Genomic DNA, 22897 nt, shown 5'->3' with positions numbered 1-22897 from the left:
AATATACAAATAATTATTTCATTTAGTACATTAAACAGTTCATATTAGGTGATGCACCTTGTGGTGAGAGAAACTCGTGACCTAAGTAAGAAATGGTTTTGCGAAGTGAGATGAAACACTAGAAGTATTACTTTAAACTGACAGGTCACATAAGTAGTGATATGGTCTGCAATCTTCACTCTGCATTTCTTATGTATGTAGTGACTCCCAGTTGGTAGTGATCCCTATAAAATGGTGTGTCACTGCATCTTATATTGGATGTTATCCTGAACAGGATGGAAGCACCTTGCAACTAGTTTGCATTCAGGTGTCCAGGTTTCTTACCTTATTTTGAGGTTTCTAGTGAGAAAGTGAAGGGTGGATAGTAGGATGCAAATGCGGTGAGATAAACAAGAAGGCCGTCATTGTGTATTGGTTGACAAATTAAGACTTATGTGAAGCCCAGATTCATGGGATAATGAGGAAGGTGTTGTTCAGCATGAGTGAAATATGCATAATCTCATTGAGTGCTGGTGTCCCAAATATTTTCATGCTGAAAGATTTAATACTAACACCTATATGAACAACAGACAGGACTAGAAGGCATAACTGTCAACTTCTTTACTCAAAAATCAGGACCAAGTCAAAAATGAGAACAAAGGACCAAAATCAAGGACAATTTTTATATATTACTCTAATTCAATTTAAAGTTAATGGAACAACAGTTCTTGTAATGAACATACATTTTCTGGATAATACAAAGAATGAAACTCAAATGTCTGGCGTTACTGATTGCTCCTCAGTGATTTACTATGTCAAAACTTTTGCAAGGGTCAGGACAAAAATATGAGGCAAAACTATGGACATTCTATAAAATCAGGGAAAGATGAGAGCTGTGAGCAGGTTTTTTTGGTTCTCGGGATACAGATTTTTTCACTCTCTTCATAACAGTATGTACAATACAATGTTTGCCCTATATCACACTGCATATATTATATCCACAAATGACTGTGTAAAAGTAGTCTTGTTTTACTGAGTACCATTTATTATTAAATTTTTATAAAAATAGCCACAACGTACTGCAAAAAAAACACTTTGTTGATCTCTTGACACCGATAAAGAAAATGATGCCAGAATTACTGTTTGCAAAAAGACGGTGTTAATGACATTCAGATTTTTTCTCAAGTATGAGATTTTTTTACATTATCATATAAAGATTATATTTCATGCCAATGTGTAATATAATAAATCATGCAGAGCATGGCTTGGCAAATTATTGGCTAGTCTCAGACTATGACAAGACTAACATCAGTCATACAAACTTCACCTGCATGACTTTCCCCGCACCCTGTGTATTTATTTCTATAATGCTAATTATACCAGTTGTATACCTGTACTGGGAAAGTTTCATTTATAGCACTCGCTTTTCTTATTTTTGTAAGACCAGCATTTAAAATCATATAAACATAGTAATATAAACAAATTGCTCATTTACAGTACTGTCAGTAAAGGTCCCAGAGTCCCAAGATTTTCTTACTTTTGTTTTAATCTTAGATTAAATACAGAATGACAGATGAGTAAATGTACTGACCGGATAAATGACTTATAGGGTGAGCTGTTTTGGTAATTACATTTGTTCCTTGTGCTAGTTTCTTAGAAGGTTTATAGTTTCAAGTAGATTTCAGTTCCTACTGAAAATAGCTATTATCTGGGGAATCAGCATCACATAAATTAAGGCAGGATTGTTATTACCACTGCGGGCTCTGGAATCCTCTTTGCTACCTGTGTAAATTATCAGACATGAGTCATCACTTCCAGCTGTCGTATACAATACAAGCTATATATGTTAGTACTGTCAATTGCCAGTTTTCTCTTTTCACTTTTGTATTTTACTACTAAAGCCATGCCATCAAAAAAGGTTTGCAAATATGAAGCAAATACTAAATGATTTATCTATCTGTAATCTCTTTCCAGCAAAGAAATTATATGTTACTATGTTTATAATTTCATTCTGTTCTATAACTGTCATAGTGAATCATGATTCGTTTCAACATATCACATTAGTATTAATGCATTTTTGGCATAAACATCAATCTTTTGACAACTCCTTTCATTTATTTTCTTTCTTAAAATGAAGAATATTTGTTGTTTTATTTTTCCTACCTATCCTGTGAAAACAGTAAATATTTTGTGTGGTACTGGTACTTACTCTAATAAATTATATCCAGATACCTTTCTTGTGTATTTGCAGTGTATAACATGCCATAACAAAAGAGAATTTAAGCTAAATGGATAGGTTTTAGAATTTTTGTATTATATGATCATATTTCTGATTTGGAAGAGGGTTAAACAAGTTATTCCATTTGTTGTCATCTGTTCTTAGTGATGTGTTTAGAGAACATTATAAAACGTAATTAAAGCATCAAATGTGTTCAATGAATGTTCCGTATTTCACAGGGATATTATCTCAACACTTCTACTCTTATTTCACCAGCACTTTGTCTTTTGACTAAGTATCCAAAAAGGCGAGGAAAGCAGTATCAAAGATATATAGTTCAAGTGAAAACAATAAACTGATGCTAAAATGAATATTGACAGACTTTATCACTACTGTGAAACGATGTGATTTTATATCAAAATAATGCTGCTTCCATGCAATGATGTAAAATAGCTATTTTTACCAGTAGATATTTCCTGACACATTTAAGCAGTTTTGTTTATTTACTTATTTAAATGTATTAAGCACTGATGCACATGGACTGTTTTTAGAACAATCAGGGATGCAATTTAATTGCTAAAGAAATATAAGACACAGCCCATCAATCAAATAGGCAATATCGATTTTCCTAGACTGTAGTCTGGAGATTAACATATTGCTGTTCTACATCTAACAATGAACATAAACCTTTTTTTAGAGTTCATTAACATTAGTAATATGTATAACATATGCAGTAGAATGGAAGAGAAAATTAAGAGGATAAGGAAGGGCGAAGGACAGAAAGTTAGTAAAATGTCAGGAAGGTGAGGGAAAGGGTTATGAGATCAGCTGTTGCAATAGAAGGAGATTTAAAAATATAATACACTGTTAAAAGTTTAGATTAGATTGTATCTGTAGGACAGAAACAATTATGTATAGATTTTATTTTAAGCATGGACTTAAAAGATGAGGGTAAACCTGCAGTGGTGGTGCTGTGGTAGCATTGTCGCCTCACAGTAAGACGCTGTCCGGTTCGATTCTCAGTTAGAGCGTCTTCTGCGTGGAGACATGCGTGAATGGGTGTACCTTCGTTGAAGGTTGTGTGTCAGGGCTGGTAACTCGGCACGTAAAAATAAACTACCAATCATTAGCGGATTGGAGTTCTGCTGTGGCAACCCCTAACTGGGAAAAGCTGAAAGATACAACAACAACAACAACTTAAAAGATGAGGGTGGATTAGATATCCCTTACAGGTGAGAGGAACTCCCTCCCATACTCGAGAAGGCATGCTCAGTGTAGTTTATTGCAAGGACAGAGAATGATGCTTCCAGAAGAAGGAAAAGAGTGATGATTTTAATTGGAGGAATGGGATGTAATCCAACTAGCTAAAGCAGAGAAATAGTCTTAATTAAAGAGTTTATAGAAGGACTATAAAGATGTTGTGACCTTTCTTTAGTCGAGGACCATTTTGCTTGTTTAACATAAGGCTGTGGTGTTGTCATCTAATGAAGAGGGTCATGAATCTGCAGATTTGATTGGAAACTGTTTATAGAGTAGAGAATTCTTTTTGAAGCTGCTGAGACTATTGGAAGAGCATATTCTTTCTGTGCTTAAAGAACACTTTATCAGCTGCCATGGTGGTATGTAACATACTAAGTAAATCTTTACCTTATCTATTCTGCCCCTTTGGCAAGTGCCTTATGCCACATTTATTCTCCAGTGGAGTTGAGAGCTGAGTATAGTAACACATTTAGTCCTCAGTGGAGTTGAAAGCTGAATGTAATAACACATTTATTCCCCACTGGAGTTGAGAGCTGAGTGTCATAACACATTTAGTCCCCAGTGGAGTTGAAAGCTGAATGTAATAACACATTTATTCCCCACTGGAGTTGAGAGCTGAGTGTAATAACACATTTATTCCCGAGTGGAGTTGAAACTTGAGTACAATAACACATTTATTCCCCAGTGGAGTTGAAACCTGAGTGTAATAACACATTTATTCCCCAGTGGAATTGAGAACTGAGTGTAATAACACATTTATTCCCCAGTGGAGCTGAAAGCTGAGTGCAATACCATACTTATTCCCCAGAGAAGTTGAGAACTGAGTGTAATAACACATTTATTCCCCAGTGGAGTTGAGAACTGAGTGTACTAAGTAGACCAGCCTGAGAGCTCTGCTGTGGCTGCCTCAGAAGGTGCATGCTCACTTCTACACATGTGCAGCCTCCAGACCAAATCACACATCTAACTGTATCATGGACATGCTAGAATCTTCATGCTGTGATGATACACTTATTTTCCTGCAGGCGTTGCCAATACAGTGAGTCAACCTGCCTCAGTCACCTAAGGATGGGTGAGCCAGTGTCGATCACTTTCATCCTCCCCTGCCCAGACACCCTGCTCCCTTGCCTCTATTTGAACACAGGTCATCTGCAGTGCAGTCAGGGTCTTACCCCTCTGCACCATGGAGCTTGGTCTGGTCCCTGCTTACCTAATGCTTCAGTCTATTTTCGCAGTTATTTCCACTTACAGGAGACTATTATAATACAATCTGTAACATTTAAATAAGGAAATAACTCCACACATCTTTACTGACCCTTTCCATATTTCTTTAGTGCAAGACTGGATGACCAAAGCAATATTTTAAATCAAAAATGAAACCTTATTTCATCCTATGATTGTCTGCAAGATATGTTTATACCTCTCAACTTCTTTGTTAAAATTGTCCGAATAAAGGATGAAAATCGGGGACAATTAGTAATATTGCTCTAATTCACTTAAGAATTTAATAGAACAACATATTTTGTATCAACATGTCTTTTTTACAACAAAAAGTTTGAAACTTGAAATGCCTGGCATTATGACTTACTGGAATCTTCAGTGGTTTATCAGAAACTGTAAAAATTTAAAAGGAACATGGCCAAAATATAGAGACTTTCTTTAAAATTAGGGATAGTCGAAAGGTATACATGTATCATATGCCTTGTTTTCTTCAGTTTTGTCTGGCCAGATTCAGCTATGTCAGCAGTATTATAGATTATATTCTGCAGCTGAACTCCATAAGTGCCCATACTGATACTACTGCCATCACAAGGACATTGTTTCAAATATGGGATATTCAGACTTGAATGTAATGGTCAAGATGTAACCTTGTAACTATCGACAGAACCAGGCTTATCATTGCTGCACTAGTGGCCAACACTATAAAGGTCAATCACTAACATGCAATTCATGGGTTTGATCAAATAAAGTTTGAGATTGTACTATCTTGAGGATTTTTCTTTTTCCTGAGATCTTCAGAGAGTGTGATTTCACAGTTGATATATATATAAGTAGCAGAGGGTGTGGGGATGCTGACTTCATATTTGAGGGTGAATGTTATTTGAGTCATTGAAAGTTTTTTTTAGACTTTCATTAGAAATCTACATCCTGTGCCAGGGCCAGCAATCCAGCAGTGTAAACCTTGGCTCAAGATGATTGTCACTGCAGAAGTGGCACCCCAACCCCATGTGCAAACTGGGAAAAGGGGTTGAGGACGGATGAATGGATTAGAAATTTACATTAGAGTGGTAGCACTGTACTTCTTTTATGTTTGAACACTGCATCAGCCTTTGATTTCTCAGTAGTGTTCTACAAACTTTCTTGTTGCCTTACCATCTAATTTAACTATTTTTAAGTCATCACAATGATATATTTCTCCATTTTCTACTTTTTAACCACTTGTTTCACTCAAACCAGCTGGCAATTTGCCCCTCACCCAATTTGTGATTATAATTTTTCTAATGATGTGTAATCCCAGCGGCAGACTTAATAGTAACAATTTTCCAATATTTTTACATTATTCTTCAACATGTTAAAATAAAATGGCAACAATTATATACCTGTTTAGTTTTACACATACCCTTGCCATGCATATTTTCTTTTTATGTACCTTTAAAATGCTTTCAGTAATTAAATTAAAAAAGACTAGTCCTAACATCACCCCTTTTTCACATTCAATGGTTCTACATCCTAGTCCACAGTGTATGTGTCTTACTGCATGGTATACGCTATGTGTACCGTCACTTCCACATAACTGCTTCCCAGATAATGCTATATCCTTTTAATGACTTTGTTTATTATAGGAGTCTAGAACCAAATCTAGTTCACATACAGCTCTTCTAAAGATGTTATAAATAACTTCTATTCTGCAGTATAAAAAACTATGTGAGTGCTTTCTTGTCTTTCTGAACTGATATCACCGGCAGTAGTTTTTTGGGCTGTGCATTTTTGTTCAAGTGCAGACATCAACATGTGGTTCTGACACATTTAATCAGCACACATTTCATCAATGTTTTTATACTGGTGTTGTGTAGAAGTTATGGCAAGGGGTTCCTGTATGTCATTCACTTACAGTATTAGAGTAAAGTGCTGTTTTTATTTGAGTGTAAATGAATGGCAACATATGTTTATCATTTACTTACCTTATGAGGTGATGGTTTGAAAGGTGTTTCTGCAAGATCAGGAGACAGTGGGGTATGGTAATCATTTGCCCCACTGTTGTGTGATCTCAGAGTTTGTATATTTAAAGTTTTATGCACATCCCACATGGGTGGTACTTGCTATCCCTTGCAAAAACAATGGTAATACTATGTGCATTTTTTTTGTTTGTATTCAGTCAGTTTGATGAGTCCCATGGTCTTGCATGATTGAGTTTTAAATATTGAATCTTGATGAACCATGCACTGATGATTTCAATATAAATCATTATTTCTATTGTGGTTTACAAATAATCAGTAATAGCAGTATGTTAAGGATAATATGTACAATAACAGTTTTGCCAGAAAATTATAGTTTGAGAGGTATGTATGAATAATTACGATCCTGACAGAGACTCTCGAGAGGTCATGATTATTTCTTCACAAATGGTGGCATCACAGCTGGTCATGCTAGCTGCCTGATGCTGTGCATCATATATCAACAATATGAACATACATGACCATAAGGGATCTATCATAGTTCTCTGGATTATTAGGCGAGGATCCCAGGTAGAGCAAAATCTTTTTTTTTTCCTGCAACATAGAAACTACGAGGACTACCTGATTAGGGACTGTTATCATGACCACAGTATAAAGAGGATACCTGGCACATTTTTACCAGGGCAGCATCTGATGTCACTGGCCTATCCTGCTTTGCTGAGCAGTGGTAGCCCTACTTCAGTTCCCTAAGAAGGTGCTATCCTGACCTTCTACACTGATGGGAAGAACCCATGAAAATATTTGTATGCAGGGTTTATCACTGCCCTGTTATTCCCCTTATAGGCATTTGTGACCTTACTGGGTATTGGTGGCTTCATCAGTGGCCTTTAATAGTCACTCATCAGAAGAAAGTCTTATTGTTCCCTCCAATGGCACTGTCAGGGTCACAATTTGTCAACCATTGGGATTTGGAAGAGGTATTAAGAGTAGTTGGTGGACCAGATGTTGATATCCCACATTGACCACCTGTGGAGGGTCTTTGTTTAGCTTTAGGAGTTGCTCATCTGCCTTGCACTGCCTTGCTGTGCCTTCAACACCTTGGGTGGGTGCCAATGAGAAGGGAGATCAGGGTGCTGAGTCACATGTCCCTGGGTCTCATCTCCCATCATGGTGTTCCCTGTCTTCCATCATGGTGTTTCCCTTCATTTGGTGTCACCTTCCTCCCCTGTTTGTCACCCAGTCCTCCAGTCCTCCAAATCATCAATGTCTTCCCTCTGTCTGTATGTTTATAATTCCACTGTCAAACCCCTCCCTTTGTGTCACCACATACCCATTAGTCATTTTATTGTGTGCCCCTTCTTTCACCCCTGTACATCCTTACCTTCTACCCTTCTCTAAAAAGATATAAAGTGGGTACTTGACACCCAAAACCCTTCCTCTCCTCCCCCTCCCACTCTGTCATTCTCTGTGTCCTAGTGTATTTTCCTCTGCTTGCTCTACCTCTATTCCTACTGACCAATATGTCCACTTCCTCCCCATTTAAAGTAAAAAAGTAGATCTGAACATTACTGGAGGCCATTTACTGTGGCTCTCAGATGTTTTCATAGCATTGCTATGTAGTGCATGTGCACACACTTAGCCACATACATGTTACCAACTCATTACTTCTCTTTATGGCATTCCTGGCTGATATTCTGGGAAACAATCTTTCAGTACTGGAACTGACATTTCTGAGACCAAGTTTTTATGTAGCAGCTTGGGTCATGAGATTCCTGCTAGTTAATTGCTAACTACCTTTGTAGAACTTTGCACCCTCAGAATCTCAATGGCAGCCTCAGCAAGAATGCAGGAGGCATGTTTCTGCATTCCAGGGCATATGTGATGTTATTCTTATTCATAATTTATGGTTAATATATTATTTCCAAGGTCTTTTCTGTGTATCGGTTTTCTATCTAGTGATATTCTGTGGTATATGTTTTAATAACGTTACTTAATTGAGTACAAAAGAAATGCATTTTGCCACAGTTTTTCTAGTAGTGAAGCACAGAGGGTTGAGCTATGAATATTATAAGAGTTTCATCAGCAGTGCAGGGTTTGATTCCATAAGTCCCCAGTTACATAAGATCTGCCTGTGAGCAAGTCACTTACCAGACCACTTCTCCTATGTTCCCCTGAAAAGTATTTATGACTGTCAAGTCTTCCTTGGTTAGAAAATTAATAAAAATGAAATATTTTCGTTCATGACATACATGTTTGTGTATTCTGTGTGACAGAAATTCAGGGTCTGTAGCAGTAAATCATCCTTTGATTGGTACTATCGTGTATTTTAAACTATTTTGAGTGCTGACACAGTTCTAAGGGATGTTTAAGCTGCATTCATTTCTAAGCTGGTGTCAGTTTATTTGAGTAAACCATATTTTTGAACAGTTACAGCATGAGAAGTAAGGAAAGATGATGGGGATCAGAATTAAAGCTGGTAAGAAGAAGTCTGATGAAATATTTTGTAACCAGAAATGTGTTTTTGTTTATTCTAGAAACATTTGCTCTTCCTCTTTGAAATATGTACATACATTCATAAAAATCTATTTTTCACAGTGGCGGCTGGTGACTTCAAATCAAAGGGGGGCTGCAGGAGACAGCTGAATGGGTGGGGTCAATGGGAAGGGGTGTGGTCAACCAGAAAGGGGAGGAGCTATGCTCAAAACCACAAAAACTAACTAAATACACTACCCTGGGTGCCAAACCGTCATTATGAGAGTCCAATCAAGACAAAATGAAGTGTAGAAGAATAAAAATATTTCAATGCATTGGCTGCATGACAGCTTACTTAATATCTAGATGGAAACAAAAAGGTTGTGAGGCATAAAAAAATAAATTACTTTTTAAATACATTAATGGAATGCCAGTCAAAATCAAGTATAAGAAAAACAAGCAGCACTCAACTCAAACCACGTCTTGGACTGTAGTTCTAATTATAATTTATATTCAGCTTTATTAAAGTACCAAGTAACATGCTGAAAGTAGAAATCTCTGATGCCCCCACTTGTAAAAATGTTTCTTATCCAAAAAAAGACCTGCTGCCTGACAACTATCTACTTGTTTCATGGGGAAACCATGATCAAAGTAAAAAATGAAAAGCAAACAAGAAATAAGCTCAAGATACATTGCTTAAAAGGATTACTGTACAGGTTATGGACCACACGATTGGCATTCTGTTTAGTTTACGGGTAAAGCCTGCAGAGATGACTGGAAGTCTCCACGTGTAATGAGCTTCTTAAAATAATGTAATCCTGTCCTTTATTACAAATACTGTCATATGCATTTCAATACCCAAGGCTTATACATTATCTAGTTAAGTATTCTCTACATGGCAACAACAGAAAGGCTTTCGATGTTGGCAATTCTTTAACAGTATGCTTATTAAAGCTTACTTGCATCTTACAATCTCAGCCAAGCTTACCTGATGGTCATTAAAGTTTTGCTACTTAAACACAGAGCAACAGGCACTTTGAGTAATAAGCATAAATCAACAGTACAAAAAATATGACAGAAACCAGACCATTCTGCAAAAATCAAGGACAGATGAAAAGCCACTCTAGTACTTGTGTCTACCTTGGATGGGGGGGATACTCTGCACATTTACACTGCATAACTACTCCTTGCCTTGCTTCGACACATCCAGAGTCACTACATGGGGGAATGGGGTGCAACAAGTATATCACAATTTGAAATGTCTCTGGCTGACTGTGATGGCCCTGACACATTTGTCATACCTCTCAACCTCATAGCAAGAAATCTGGACAAAGCCATACAAAGAAGTGGGACAAAGGCCCATAAATAAGGACAATTTTTAAATATTGCTCTTATAAACTTAGAAAGATAATAGAATAGGTCTTGCATTAGTATGAATTTTCTGAATGGTATGAAATCTGAAACTCAAATGTCTGTCATTATTTTCCAACTTCAGTCTTTAATGATTTGTCACTAATTTGCCAAAAAAACACAATTTTATGAAAAATGGACCAAAAATGTGATGCAAAAATATAAAATAGCCACACAATACAGCTGGGAACCTGTCAAAGAAGGGACATTTTTTAATAATAGTACTGCTAACTTGAGCAGCTAACAAAATAAAAGAATCTACATGCATTTCTGAAATAAAAGTAATCTATAACTCTGATCATTACAGTTATTTCTAAATTGTAAACTCTCCATGTTTTCTTCCAAAATTGCTATTTTGCGGAGGGATTATTAGGGGAAGAGCAACATTTTGAGCCAAATTCGGGGACAGTTGAGAGGTTTGGCTATGCCTAATTCTATAAAGCAATTTATTTGTATGTACCTCTCAACCTGTTAATGCAGTAAATCTGGACAAGGCCAAATATATTGGGGGAACATAAACAGCACTAAAAATTGCTCTTGTATAAACTGAGACAGTTGATAGAACAGGTCTTACTTCAGCATGCATTTTTCTGAAGGTTATGAAGTCTGAAACTCAGTGTCATTAGTGACTTAATTCCTAAATGATTTTCCAGAAAACCACAAATATGAGGAACAAACCAAAAATAAGAAGCAAAAATCTATTCATTCTGTGAAAATCTGGACATTTGGGAGGTATAGTTCAGCTGGGGCTGTCTGAGTTTGCCACCCTTCCCCCTCACAAAATTATGGTCGAATGGAGCCCTCCCCCCCTGCAGCCATTCCAATGATCTATTATTTGGCTATATCACTCCATTTACCATAAACACTAATGTGCATACTGCTTTACTTCTATGATGATCTGGATTTCATTTGAAAGTTTTATTTTGCATTTTACAGCACAAACACTAAGACATCTGCTAAACAAAGCAACGCAGTCTCTCAATGAAAACAGGCTTAGCATTAAAAACTTCTCTGCCCTTGAAACGCACAATGAAACAGCATTGAAACCCACCTTCAAAGAAAATACATTTTGCCAGTGGCAGATAAAGATTAACTTTGGGCTGTTTTCAAATCATAGGCCCCTTGCACATGAAACATACATGTGCTCTTTGATACACCTTCCTGATTCTACTAAATTATATTCCTTGTACAATACAGTACAGTTGTTAGACGGCATTTTAAATTTATTGTTTTGAAGATTTTTCCAGTAAACAATGAAACAAAATGCATGCACCAATGACAAAACTACCCAATTCAGAACATTTCCATCATAAAAGTCTACTCAACCTTCTACAGTCCACCAGTATCAGTAAATATGCACAATCTCTGAAGTAGTAAAAGTCATCTAAATAATTCCACATTAAAGAAATCTGTAACAATGAAGAGGTTGCTGCTAGCAAACAACTTTATATGTCACTGTTTATTCATCTACAAATAAAGTGCCTGCTGCCCTTGAGGAATAAATTGCCTATGTTGCATGCATTAAAAAAAACAATAAGCTAGTAATATCGCAATAGGGACTGTATGGCAAACTGATAACAGGTTCATAGTTACTACTCTAGGTATCTTTGCCAAAAAGACTGCAGCATCCACCCACTTTACAACACAGTACAGTATCAGCAATGCATCTATCTACTGTGGGAGTAGAACCCACAGCCTTCTGCATCAAATGTAAGTACACTACCTGTTGTGCTATTAATGCAAGCAGACTCAAATTTATTGGGGGGGGGGAGACAACCAGGGACACATTTTAAACATTACTTGTATAATGTTGGAAAGTTGCTAGAATAAAATGCTGTGTTACCACCATACATTTCACTGCCACGTCTTTAACCCAGGGGACCCTGTGCAAAACAGTCAGAGAAACATACCACTATGCCAAATCACCTGTTTTGTAAAAGAGAGTTAGATAAACTTAAATGGCTACCATTTAGTGAATTCAGTTCTCAGCATAGCTGTCAACCTCTTGGCACAAAACACCTGAACAAAGCCAATAATGGGGGGGGGGGATACAGCCCCCAAACATTCAGTGAATTCAGTTCTCACTATAGCTCTCAACCTCTTAGCAAAAAACATGTGGACAAAGCCAGTACTGGGGCGGGAATACAGCCCCCAAACATTCAATAAATACAGTTCTCACCATAGATAACTCTCAACCTTAGCACAAATACCTGGACAAAGCCAATAATGGGGAAATACAGTCCCAAAAATAGGGACAAATTTCAAATATCATTGTTATAAACTTAGACAACTGGGGCATTTTACACACACACACACTAAATGTATCCCCTAACCTCACCCTAACAGTAAACACTCACAATTAAATACACTTAATTGAGCCCCTTACCTAACTCTTACTCTAACCCCAACTCAAACACATTCTCAATCACACACACACCTGACAAAAAATATGTTAGATAAACTGGATGTTCAACCAAAAAAACATGGTACTTCCACCTATCAACGAAAGCAATCTTTGATCAGGCAACTGGAATCCCTCTCTCTCTCTCTCTCTATATATATATATATATATATATATAGATAGATAGAGAGAGAGAGAGAGAAAGAGAGATAAATAGATGGCTATATAAATCTATACATATTGATAGTGTTCAAACTATGAACATTCTGTCTTTTAAATTAACTTGTCTCTGCAAATATGTTGTTTTCTGCTGCTTATGTTGTAAAGTAACTTATGTAACATTACATTAACTGGCATATATAAGATACATTTTTAGAATAAAATTATATACTGTTGTTCCTCTGGAGCACCGGTCATGAGTGAAAAGGGTCACTGACCAGTCCACTTAGGTTATCAGGGTGCAATAAATAAAAAAACTCTGTAAAAGTCTCTGTAGACTGTGCTCCACCAAATGTGCTGTCTGTCCTTGGAGAAATATCTAGGTAATACTCACTGTATTCTACTCTGGTCTTCTTCCTCTTCTTCTCCTTCTTTCTTCACTTCTTCTTCAGCACAGCAACAGCACCAAAATATAGGCCGCCCAAAAAAAAATATATATAAAAATAGGTAAATGATAAAATCCTTCCTTCTCTTGTCAGTCACGACTCGCAAGTGAAACTGTTTAATTCTCACTCTTTTCCCAGCACATAAAGCCCGGGAAGAGAGCGACAACCAATCAGCAGCACTTAGCCCACATGTACGTGCCTGCGGACGTCGCAGTCCGAACCCCTTCTAATTCTATGCGGTTTGGAACCGCATAGACTGCTGGGCATCACACTGATGCCTGAATTTCCTCACCGGGCTGCAACAAAAACAAACAAAAAAAAGTTTTTATTTTAAACCGCCGCAACCCGAGCCGGTTAAAGTGCGCATGCGCGTACTTGCCGAGGCAGGGAGGACCGGCTTGCTGACAATGCTGAGTGACCGCGGACACAATAAACAAAAAAAAAATAATAATACAGTAAATTAGTTAAATTATACACTGTCCACAAGGCTGAGGGGGCTGCAGTCCGGCAGTCCGATGCCACGAGCCGCCCCTGATTTTTCATGTTTCAAAACAGGAGTAAGATTACAAACACAGGCTGGATTTTTGAAATGCTTTATCAGAAAAGTATACATTTTTTTTATTTACTCTCAATATGGTGATGATCACATACATATGCTGTTTATATCAGTCCTGCATTTTCATAGTATATGTTTTTCAACTTAATAAAAGAAAAAAACTTAGAAAACAACTGTAATGGGTATAGTATGTCTACCTATTTACATAACTGGTTCATTCTCCATGTCTTACGGATTCGCTATACAATCCTGAAATACTGAAATGTCGAATTTCAGTATTTCGAGACTGAATAGTCGAAAAACCACATACACGAAAACTCACAATAACGAACACTACAATTGCAACCATTCACACACACACACACACACACACACACACACACACACACACACACACACACACACACACACACACAAAAACCAGGACATAACCACACACGCACATACACCTACCTAACTAAACAAACATAACAACACACACAAACACACTCAACTTACCTATAAGCAGGGGGCTTGCCCCCCTGCACCCCCCACTCCCCTACTTATATATTCTAACTCCGAGGTCGGACTAAACATACAAACACACAACAAACACCACCGCACACACTTACACACACTAAAATCCCTACCCATTATCCTCAAACACACAACACTTACTTGACACCCCAGATAATTCCACAAACCGCACCACACGTAATGAAAGTGACACCAGAATAGCAGCAGATTCGACATTTGTGGATTCGGCATAGTGTAGTTTTGGTTAACTGCACTTTCCACTATTTGGTCTCGACGTACTGAATTTCGACATTTCAGTACGTCGAGATTGTCTAGTGTATCTTGTCTTACATATTTTCTTTTCATGTTTAAAAAATTATTGGTTTGTTCAGTTGCTTTGGAAAAGCCTCACTGTGTATTTTCTTATTAAACAAAAAGGAAAAAGAACACAGCTGGAAGTGAGTCATAAGGTATAGCTTTCATCTGCTTTTTGCCTCTCCCAGAGGTGACAATCCAGTCACAGAGAACCCTTCTATGTTGAATAAATAGACTAGAAGACATATTGAGAAACATTTTAAGACAGTCCTTTAATTCAGGCATGGCATGGAATGCCACTATATCATGACATGCACATTAGTTCTCAAAGGAACTTTCTCAGCATGCAGGAAAAGTACTTATGCAAAACTATTATGTCATACCTAACCAACCTCAGCAAAGGAATACACAATGATCCTCACTTTGTGAGCCTTGGGATCTCCAGCTAACTTTCAGAAATCATTCCCAATCCCAGGTCACAAGTCTGACTGCATGTCATTTGTTACTGATATTGTATACATGTTGCTTCTTTAGGGTTATCTATTAACTATTTTCACCTTTCTGCGCATAGTTATTTGAATTTCTCTGAGAGTAAACAACAAACATTCATTTTTTTGCTTATTCATTTTGGCTTCACTGTAATGCAGGAGTGCAAATCTACTTAAGGTAAGATTTATTTATTTTCCTGTGTTGACTGGATTTTTCCCACTAGGCTAGTCGCCTCTTTTCAGGCGAGACCCAAGGTGGTATTTATAATACTAGGAGAAATTTGGAAAGGGCATTGGGGAACGTCCTGTACACTTTTTCAGTAGGTGGTGTGGGAGCTTTTATATCCTCCTAAGCTACCACCAACTCAGACAGAAGGGACCTAGGTTTAATATCTCATCCTAAGGACAACACACTCAGGAGTACAGCACACCCCCTCAATACGGTACTTCAATATCATAAATCCAGTCAACTGGAGTGGGAATATAACCAACAGCCTTCTGGTCTTCCAGCACCAAAGGTGTGTGTGCTTCCTATTACACCACTGATGATGTAATACAGTGTTATAAGATACATGGATAAGAGGTATATAATTAATATTAAGTATTTGTTCATAGTTTCCTTGGTGTAATAAGTCAAAAATACAAATTATCTTTATACTCTGGAGCAGTCTGAGTGCGTTGGAATATCAAATGCCAACAGAACCATTTTATTTGAATAAAAGAGAAATACAAATGAATAAACAAAAACAGTAAATTGTGTGGAATCAGTTATATGCAAATGTATACATCCAGAGACTTCTGTGGGGGTCTTACATAATGTTGTTCCCTGTTTTTAGCTGCTCTAGCAATTTTCTGGTAACCCAACCAAAACAATGTTAACAGCAGAATTTTGGAAGGTCATGTGAAGAGCTATACCTTTCTTCATTTAGTGGCTATGTAATAGATAAATAGGTTAGTGTTAAAGGTCCATGTTATCGAAAAATACTATATGTGAACTGCAGAACCAATGTTTCCTTAGCATATCTACTACTGATATTATGCTAATAGAGTTGGACATTTTTTTGTCCTGTCCTTGTTTCTTTTTCTGTGGAATACAATCATACGTGTTCATATGCAATAATCTGTCTGTACCTTCAACAGGGTTGTGCAATGCCACTGAGCCAGGGGAAGGTGGTAGGGCAGACCCATGGGGAGGAACTGTAGGGGGATTCCAGTCAGGTGCAGCTTAGTATAAAGTGCCAGATGTGATACTTTGCTGCCAAGGTACAATTCTTAAGAATCACTATGCAAGCAATAATACCCAACAGAGTGTGTTTTATTGCAGAAATAAAGCCCTTCTAAGGGCGTTTATTAGTGTAAAACCACAGCAAGAGGGCCCACACACCCCGTGATGGGCTTAGTAACACTCACCCTGGAGGGCTTTATTGCTCTTAGGGAATGAGCTATCTGTTAAATTGCTTTATATGTTTGTATTACTATATACTTTTTAAAAATATTTTTGACAAAAAATAGTTCCATTATCTAATGTTTCAAACTTGCTGTAGCATATGTAATTGTTGCTGGAGGAAGTATTTTACACCCAAAATATAAGTTATGCAAACATTTAATGCCCACCCACAGGCACACACACACACACACACACACACACACACACACACACCCTCAGCAGTCACAGGCACTTTGAGTTAATACACTTCAGCTCTTTCACTGTGTACAAATGAATGAAAAAAAATATAGACTGCAAGGCATTGCAGCTGTCCCCATACCCCTTTAATGTCCTGGATTTTGCCACATAGTACTACTCTGTCCTTTTAGAATGGGCGATTTGCTGGTAAACCATTAAGTATTAAAGTCAGTCATCAATGTCATACATTAGAGTTTCATACTTTTTATTGTTAAGGGAACATATACCGATGGACTGTTGCAGTCCGATGTTGTCTCACTCTCTCTCTTGCTTACACTTTTCCTCTTTCTCTCTCTCTCACACACACACACACACACACACACACACACACACACACACACACACACACACACACACACACACACACACACACGTTTCTTTCTTTTTTATTTGTTTACTTTTTAAAATTTATGCTTGCTAAACATCAAAGCGCTGGTGACCGTTTGCCTTTCTTCTGCCTGATCTTCATGGTAGCTTAATATACTAGTTTGAAGCAATAGACTTATTTTTCAATGGGCATTGCCTGTACATTAACACCCTGCTGGAAAACGTTTCTTTTTCAATCAGGGTGAAGATGCCCAGGATGCCCATTCTCTGCTCTTCATTAACACGGGTGGTTCTGGTATATTTTTGGTGTTTTTAGAGCACATAGTAGCCTGTGAGAGACCATAACAAATTACATGTCTTAGGTTGCAGACATAAAGACTGGTCATTTTGCCATTATGTAGAATGATTGAAATGAGGAAACAGTTGTTGGCCACTGAGATGTAGAGGGGTGGACAGTTGGTCTGTGATCATGACAGACTCAGAAAGGGAGTTTACAGGGTATTGTACATATTGGTATGATAAAGAAAAGTGCTGGCTGGGGCTGACAGTTACTAGCAGACAAGTTGAAGACAGTGTGTGGGTCAGACTCTTTACAGGTTGTGTGTAGGGAGGCAAGGGACTCTAATCATTGGTTGATATGATGAATGGAAGGAAGGGAACACCAGCTGCTAACAGGAAGAGAGAGGGGAATAAGCAGATGGAGATCACTGGTGAAATGCAATGGAGATTCATGGCCCCCTACTGGCTGCAAGGCTGGGGAGGCGTAACAAATTACCAGATGTTGGGAAAAAGACATTGGTAAATGTTAATGTGTATGTGTGTTTGGTGTAGGTGAGGATATCTGTTACTGTTAGGACTGGAAGAAAGGTCAGTAGTGGTTTCTGCTTGTTGTCTTGTGCATGTAAGGATTATGTTTGGATCCAGGGAATGTGACAAATTGGCTTGTGCATTTACTGATTGTGTTTGGATCAAAGGAATGTGAAGATGGATGGATGATAATCACTTCTGGCAGAAAGTCTGCATACCAAGTAAATTCAGTGTACCCTTCTAGACCACTACACTAAGGAATGCATAGATGTACCTACTGCTTATACTTAAGGGTACTTTGCATGCAATTACTGTGGTGGCAGTTGGAGTGTTTATATGCTAGGTAAGTGGGTGTCTTAATTAGATTTCTCTTTGACCCCGACTCGTGTTATGCCTAAATTCTTGTCACAGTCATTATCTTCCGAGATCATGTTATAGCAATTACTGGCATGAGAAACACATTCTGTAAATGCAGGGCTATAATGTTAGATGATTGGTTATATTACACCATGTCAGCTGGTCTTTTTTCTAGGAAGCGTAACTATATACACATTTAAGTAGGCTTTTAAAGTGAACTTCCAAAGATTATAATTATGACTGTATTCTAATTCTGAAGCACTTTTAATGACTTCAGTTAACCGTTTTATGTTTTTTTTTTTAATAATTTAAATCTTGGTTTGCAAGCTTTTGTGAGCCACACTACATTTAGAAATACATTATCTAGAAGTAAGACTAAAAGAAGAAAAAAAAATGTAAGAAACTGCAGGGGAAATTCAAGACTAGCAGCTTTTGGGAGAACTGTTTGGAGGATAAAAGTCTTGCCAAAGGAAAGGCAAGGTATAATTAGGAGGCTATAATACTTTTAAGGTCAGAGGGAGAGAGTGTGACTGAATGAAAGAAAAATAGATACAGAAAGTAACACTGACTTTAGAAACTTTGGGAGGGGGAGTTAGGTAGAGAAGAGAAGGAAGTCAGACTGAGGAAACATGAAAAGAGCAGCTGGAAAAATATGGGTTATGATTAGCAACCATGATTACCTCTGCTTTTCAAGAGTTCTCTAGTGTTCTTTTAGAGGTGTCAAAAAGGCTGCTGTGAGATGTCGAGGTAAGTAATGAGACACAAAGAGTTCTGTTAATAAAGTAGACAGAGTACAAAGTAAAGCAGTACAAAACTAGAAAAGGAAGCACTAAGTAGCAACTTGTGATACAGAGCTCACTAGATGTGCATGTGTGTGTGTGTGTGTGTGTGTGTGAACATAGCTGAATTTAACATCAGCTTTTGGTAGGTGAATGATACTGTTATATAGAAACATTTTATTTCTGAGATTCTGGTAGGTACTTCTCTGCTGTATTAACTTTAAATTATATTAAACCATTTGAGCCATTTAGGATCCATAAGATGCTATCACATAAATAATAAGGTTGTGGCAAATTATATAAATACTTGGTTCTTGACAATAACATTTAACATCATAATAGGCCTGTTAGCAGAAAAGCAGTCCCTAGCTAATGTTACTAGTATGAGCGTTCATACAACTGTAGTCATATAAAAGTACATCACTCCTAACTTTAATGGTTAGGTACCTAAATTGGCTATTTATGTCACACAATGACCACTGGAGATGTTCATAATTTCTGCTGTGTTTCTATTTTTGTGCTATGCAATGAAAACATTTTTTTTTGTGAAAATAAAAATGAAATGCAAAAGTTGTGATCTACAGCAATTAATATCTGTGTTTGCAGTGGTTTACTATCAATATGTTGAATATGGCTTGTGTGCAATTTAGTTGTGTGGGAGTCGGAATGCAGAAAACCATTTGGGAGACGGTTGCAATGTCGACTCTGGAAGACTGAAGACCGTGACAGTGCGGATCAGGAGATTTACCCTTTTCCACACTGTGGTGCAATCTCAGAGTTGGAATATATAAGTGGCAGTGCATTGTAGTTCAAACACCAGAGTGCAGGAGTCGAATTCGACTTCGAATGCTTGGTGTCCTATTTTTCATGTTGTTTACTGTTGTGAACATTGACCATGTAAACCACATTTTTGATAGGTTTACATTGTGATGTTTGATGTTTCAATAGTAAACCCTTTGCAGTAGGTGAGGGCATGGCCAGGATATGCTATGTATGGAATTATTGACAAAATGTAGAGTACTGATGGGAAAAGAGATGAAACATGTGCTGTGTAAAAGACTGAAACATAACAGCCCTACTCTGCATTGTTTATGTATATCCTGGAACAGATCTATTACTTGTTATACTGCTATTTCTTACTAGTATTCAGAACTACTTTTGAACCATTTAGAAGTACTTTTAAGATGGGGAAGTGGACTGACTATCATTCTGTTTTGAGTAAATCAATAAAGATGCTTCATTAATAAAAAATGATCAAGACAGACACAGGTACTGGATATGCTGGACACATTACATGGTTATATACATTACTAGCCAAAAGTTGTTCTGGGCATGGCAGAACAGAGAATAAAGACTAGGACATCTAAAAACAAATTAAAGGAAAACAATTTAAAACTGAGTCAAAATAGTCAATATATAGAAGTAAATAAAAGTGGAAAATATTTAATCGAAACACAAGCTTGTAACAAATGCATAATACAAAATAATGCACATGCTCATTTAGTAATTTTATTGTGAAAGGCAAAACCCCCCACATTTGTAATACAAGACCCTAAGCATAACTCTATCTACAACCTGTACTCTAGCACCAACCAGAAACTTAAATCAAAACCTAAAGCTAATTTTGAATCTAAACCTAATTCTAACCTTAATACTAACCCTAAAACTAACCAAAACCAAAATATTATCTGCAGTACCAACCCAAATCCAACTGTAATCCTAAAGTAGTTGACTTGTAGAAATAAAAAGTAATCATATTTGATCAAATGGCATTCAGTGAAATGGCATTTTATTGAACTGCAACATTTCCACAAACCAGCCATCCTATAGGGCTTGACCAAACTCTTCTTGGCCAATCTGATCATGAACAAATATGCTAATTTCCAAATTGGATAATAAGTGATTGGATTGGTTTTATTATAAATGACTAGACATGGTATGTGCATATTTATGAACTATGTGCATATCCATATGCAATAATAGATATAATTGTATCATCAGTGAAATGAGTCCATGTTGTACTAAATACTTTTTTTTATATCATAATAGCAGGCATTCTTATTGGAATATGCTAACATTTTTTTTCTTAGAAAAGGACTAGCAAAAAAATGAAGGTAAGCAAATGTTTCAGAGTCATGTAATATTTTTATGGGAGCTGGCAGAATTTAGTCATGGGTCTGTAGTTAAATATCCCAGTGCCAACTATTAAACTATACTAGTCACACTGAATTGTTATGGTTATGCTGTTATCCATAGCATTGAGATACCTGAAACCTAAAGATGGGTTCATTTAATTTAAATGTACAACTGGGGGGGCCACACAGAGATGTGCATTACTAATCAACAGCAGTGTGTGGCATGTGTTAATGAAACACACACAAACTAAAATAAGAAAAGAAGAAAGCATGTCATGAAATACATGAATCCAAGCCCTTTGGAATAAAAGACCAAGTATAATAGCAGTTGTACTACCTTTGTATCTCTAAATGCAATTCTCTTTAATGCATAATCCATTGACCCCCTTACACACATGAAACAATATTTTCTATAAAGATGTAAAAGTGAGGTCTATGTCTTTTTGATTAAATGTGCTATATAGTGGTATTATACTAATAATTCTTAAATAATATGTATAGTCAGAACTGCTGTGTGTGCACCCTTTACCCTTTTCTGCAGGATTACAGTGGAACTCCCAAGAGGGAACATGCATACTCATATGTATACATGCAGTTCAGCCTACACGTTCTATGTTTCCACTCTCTTTACTTTTCACCCATGGAATGATGCATCATTAGCAGTAGGTCCATAATATAATTTGATCACTTCATATGCATTGTTCCAGATATTAGCTATGAGGGGGATAAGATGTTCCAGCGCCATGGACAGATCTCAGTTGCTTCATTAGTTCAGTGGTGGAGCAGCCAAACCAGTGATTCAGAATCTTAATTCAAGCTTACATTTATTTAGGACTCTGTGGAGTCAGTCAAAAATAAATAATGAGACTTGGTTTTGTCTGTTTTTGTTTTTCAATAATGCTTTCTAGAAGAAAGGGATTTAAGGGAATCAATAAAAGAGATGGTCATTTCAGGTTATTGTCAGATCACATTTAGGGATACCTTTATGATGGTGTCACAGAGCGCAAGATGACAAATGGTGAATCTGAAGAGATTATTTATTTATTTATTTTATTTCAGTTTGTTAACCGGGAAAGTCCATTGGGCCAAGGTAGCCCATTTTCAATGGAGGCCCGAGGAGAAAAGCTCCAGACAGAAAGACAATATACAATGTATTAGTACAGCATATAAGAACAACAGTATAACATTCAATATACAGCAAGACAAGATTTTACATATCTTGAAATGTATGTGCTGAGTCAATCACTTATAAGATATTAGCAAAAACAATAAATTTATGTTCACTTAATACACTACATGTATTTAGGCAAATAAATTTTGGAGAGATGAATTGAAGCTGTGGCAGAGATTGGAGTAGAATAGAATAGGGATAGGTATCAGGAATCACGTAGGATAGGTACAGGAGCACTCCCAGAGGGAGTAGAGGTGAGAGT

The 22897-nt window shown here is 37.1% G+C and overlaps 1 protein-coding gene across 1 annotated transcript in view; it reads right to left on the bottom strand.

Moving 5' to 3' along the window:
* Nucleotides 1-22897, bottom strand: part of LOC122788650 (uncharacterized protein K02A2.6-like) — a 67682-nt gene that overhangs the window by 11104 nt on the left and 33681 nt on the right. Inside the window, 1 exon segment of the mRNA XM_044055547.1 lies at nt 5046-5071. Coding sequence (XP_043911482.1) covers nt 5046-5071 — 26 coding nt within the window.

The sequence above is a fragment of the Protopterus annectens genome, chromosome 14.part0, assembly GCF_019279795.1.
Source record: "Protopterus annectens isolate FY-2018-M chromosome 14.part0, PAN1.0, whole genome shotgun sequence".
NCBI classification, from domain to species: Eukaryota; Metazoa; Chordata; order Ceratodontiformes; family Protopteridae; genus Protopterus; species Protopterus annectens.
Note: the sequence above shows the minus strand (reverse complement) of the source record. Positions and strands in the feature narration are given on the sequence as shown.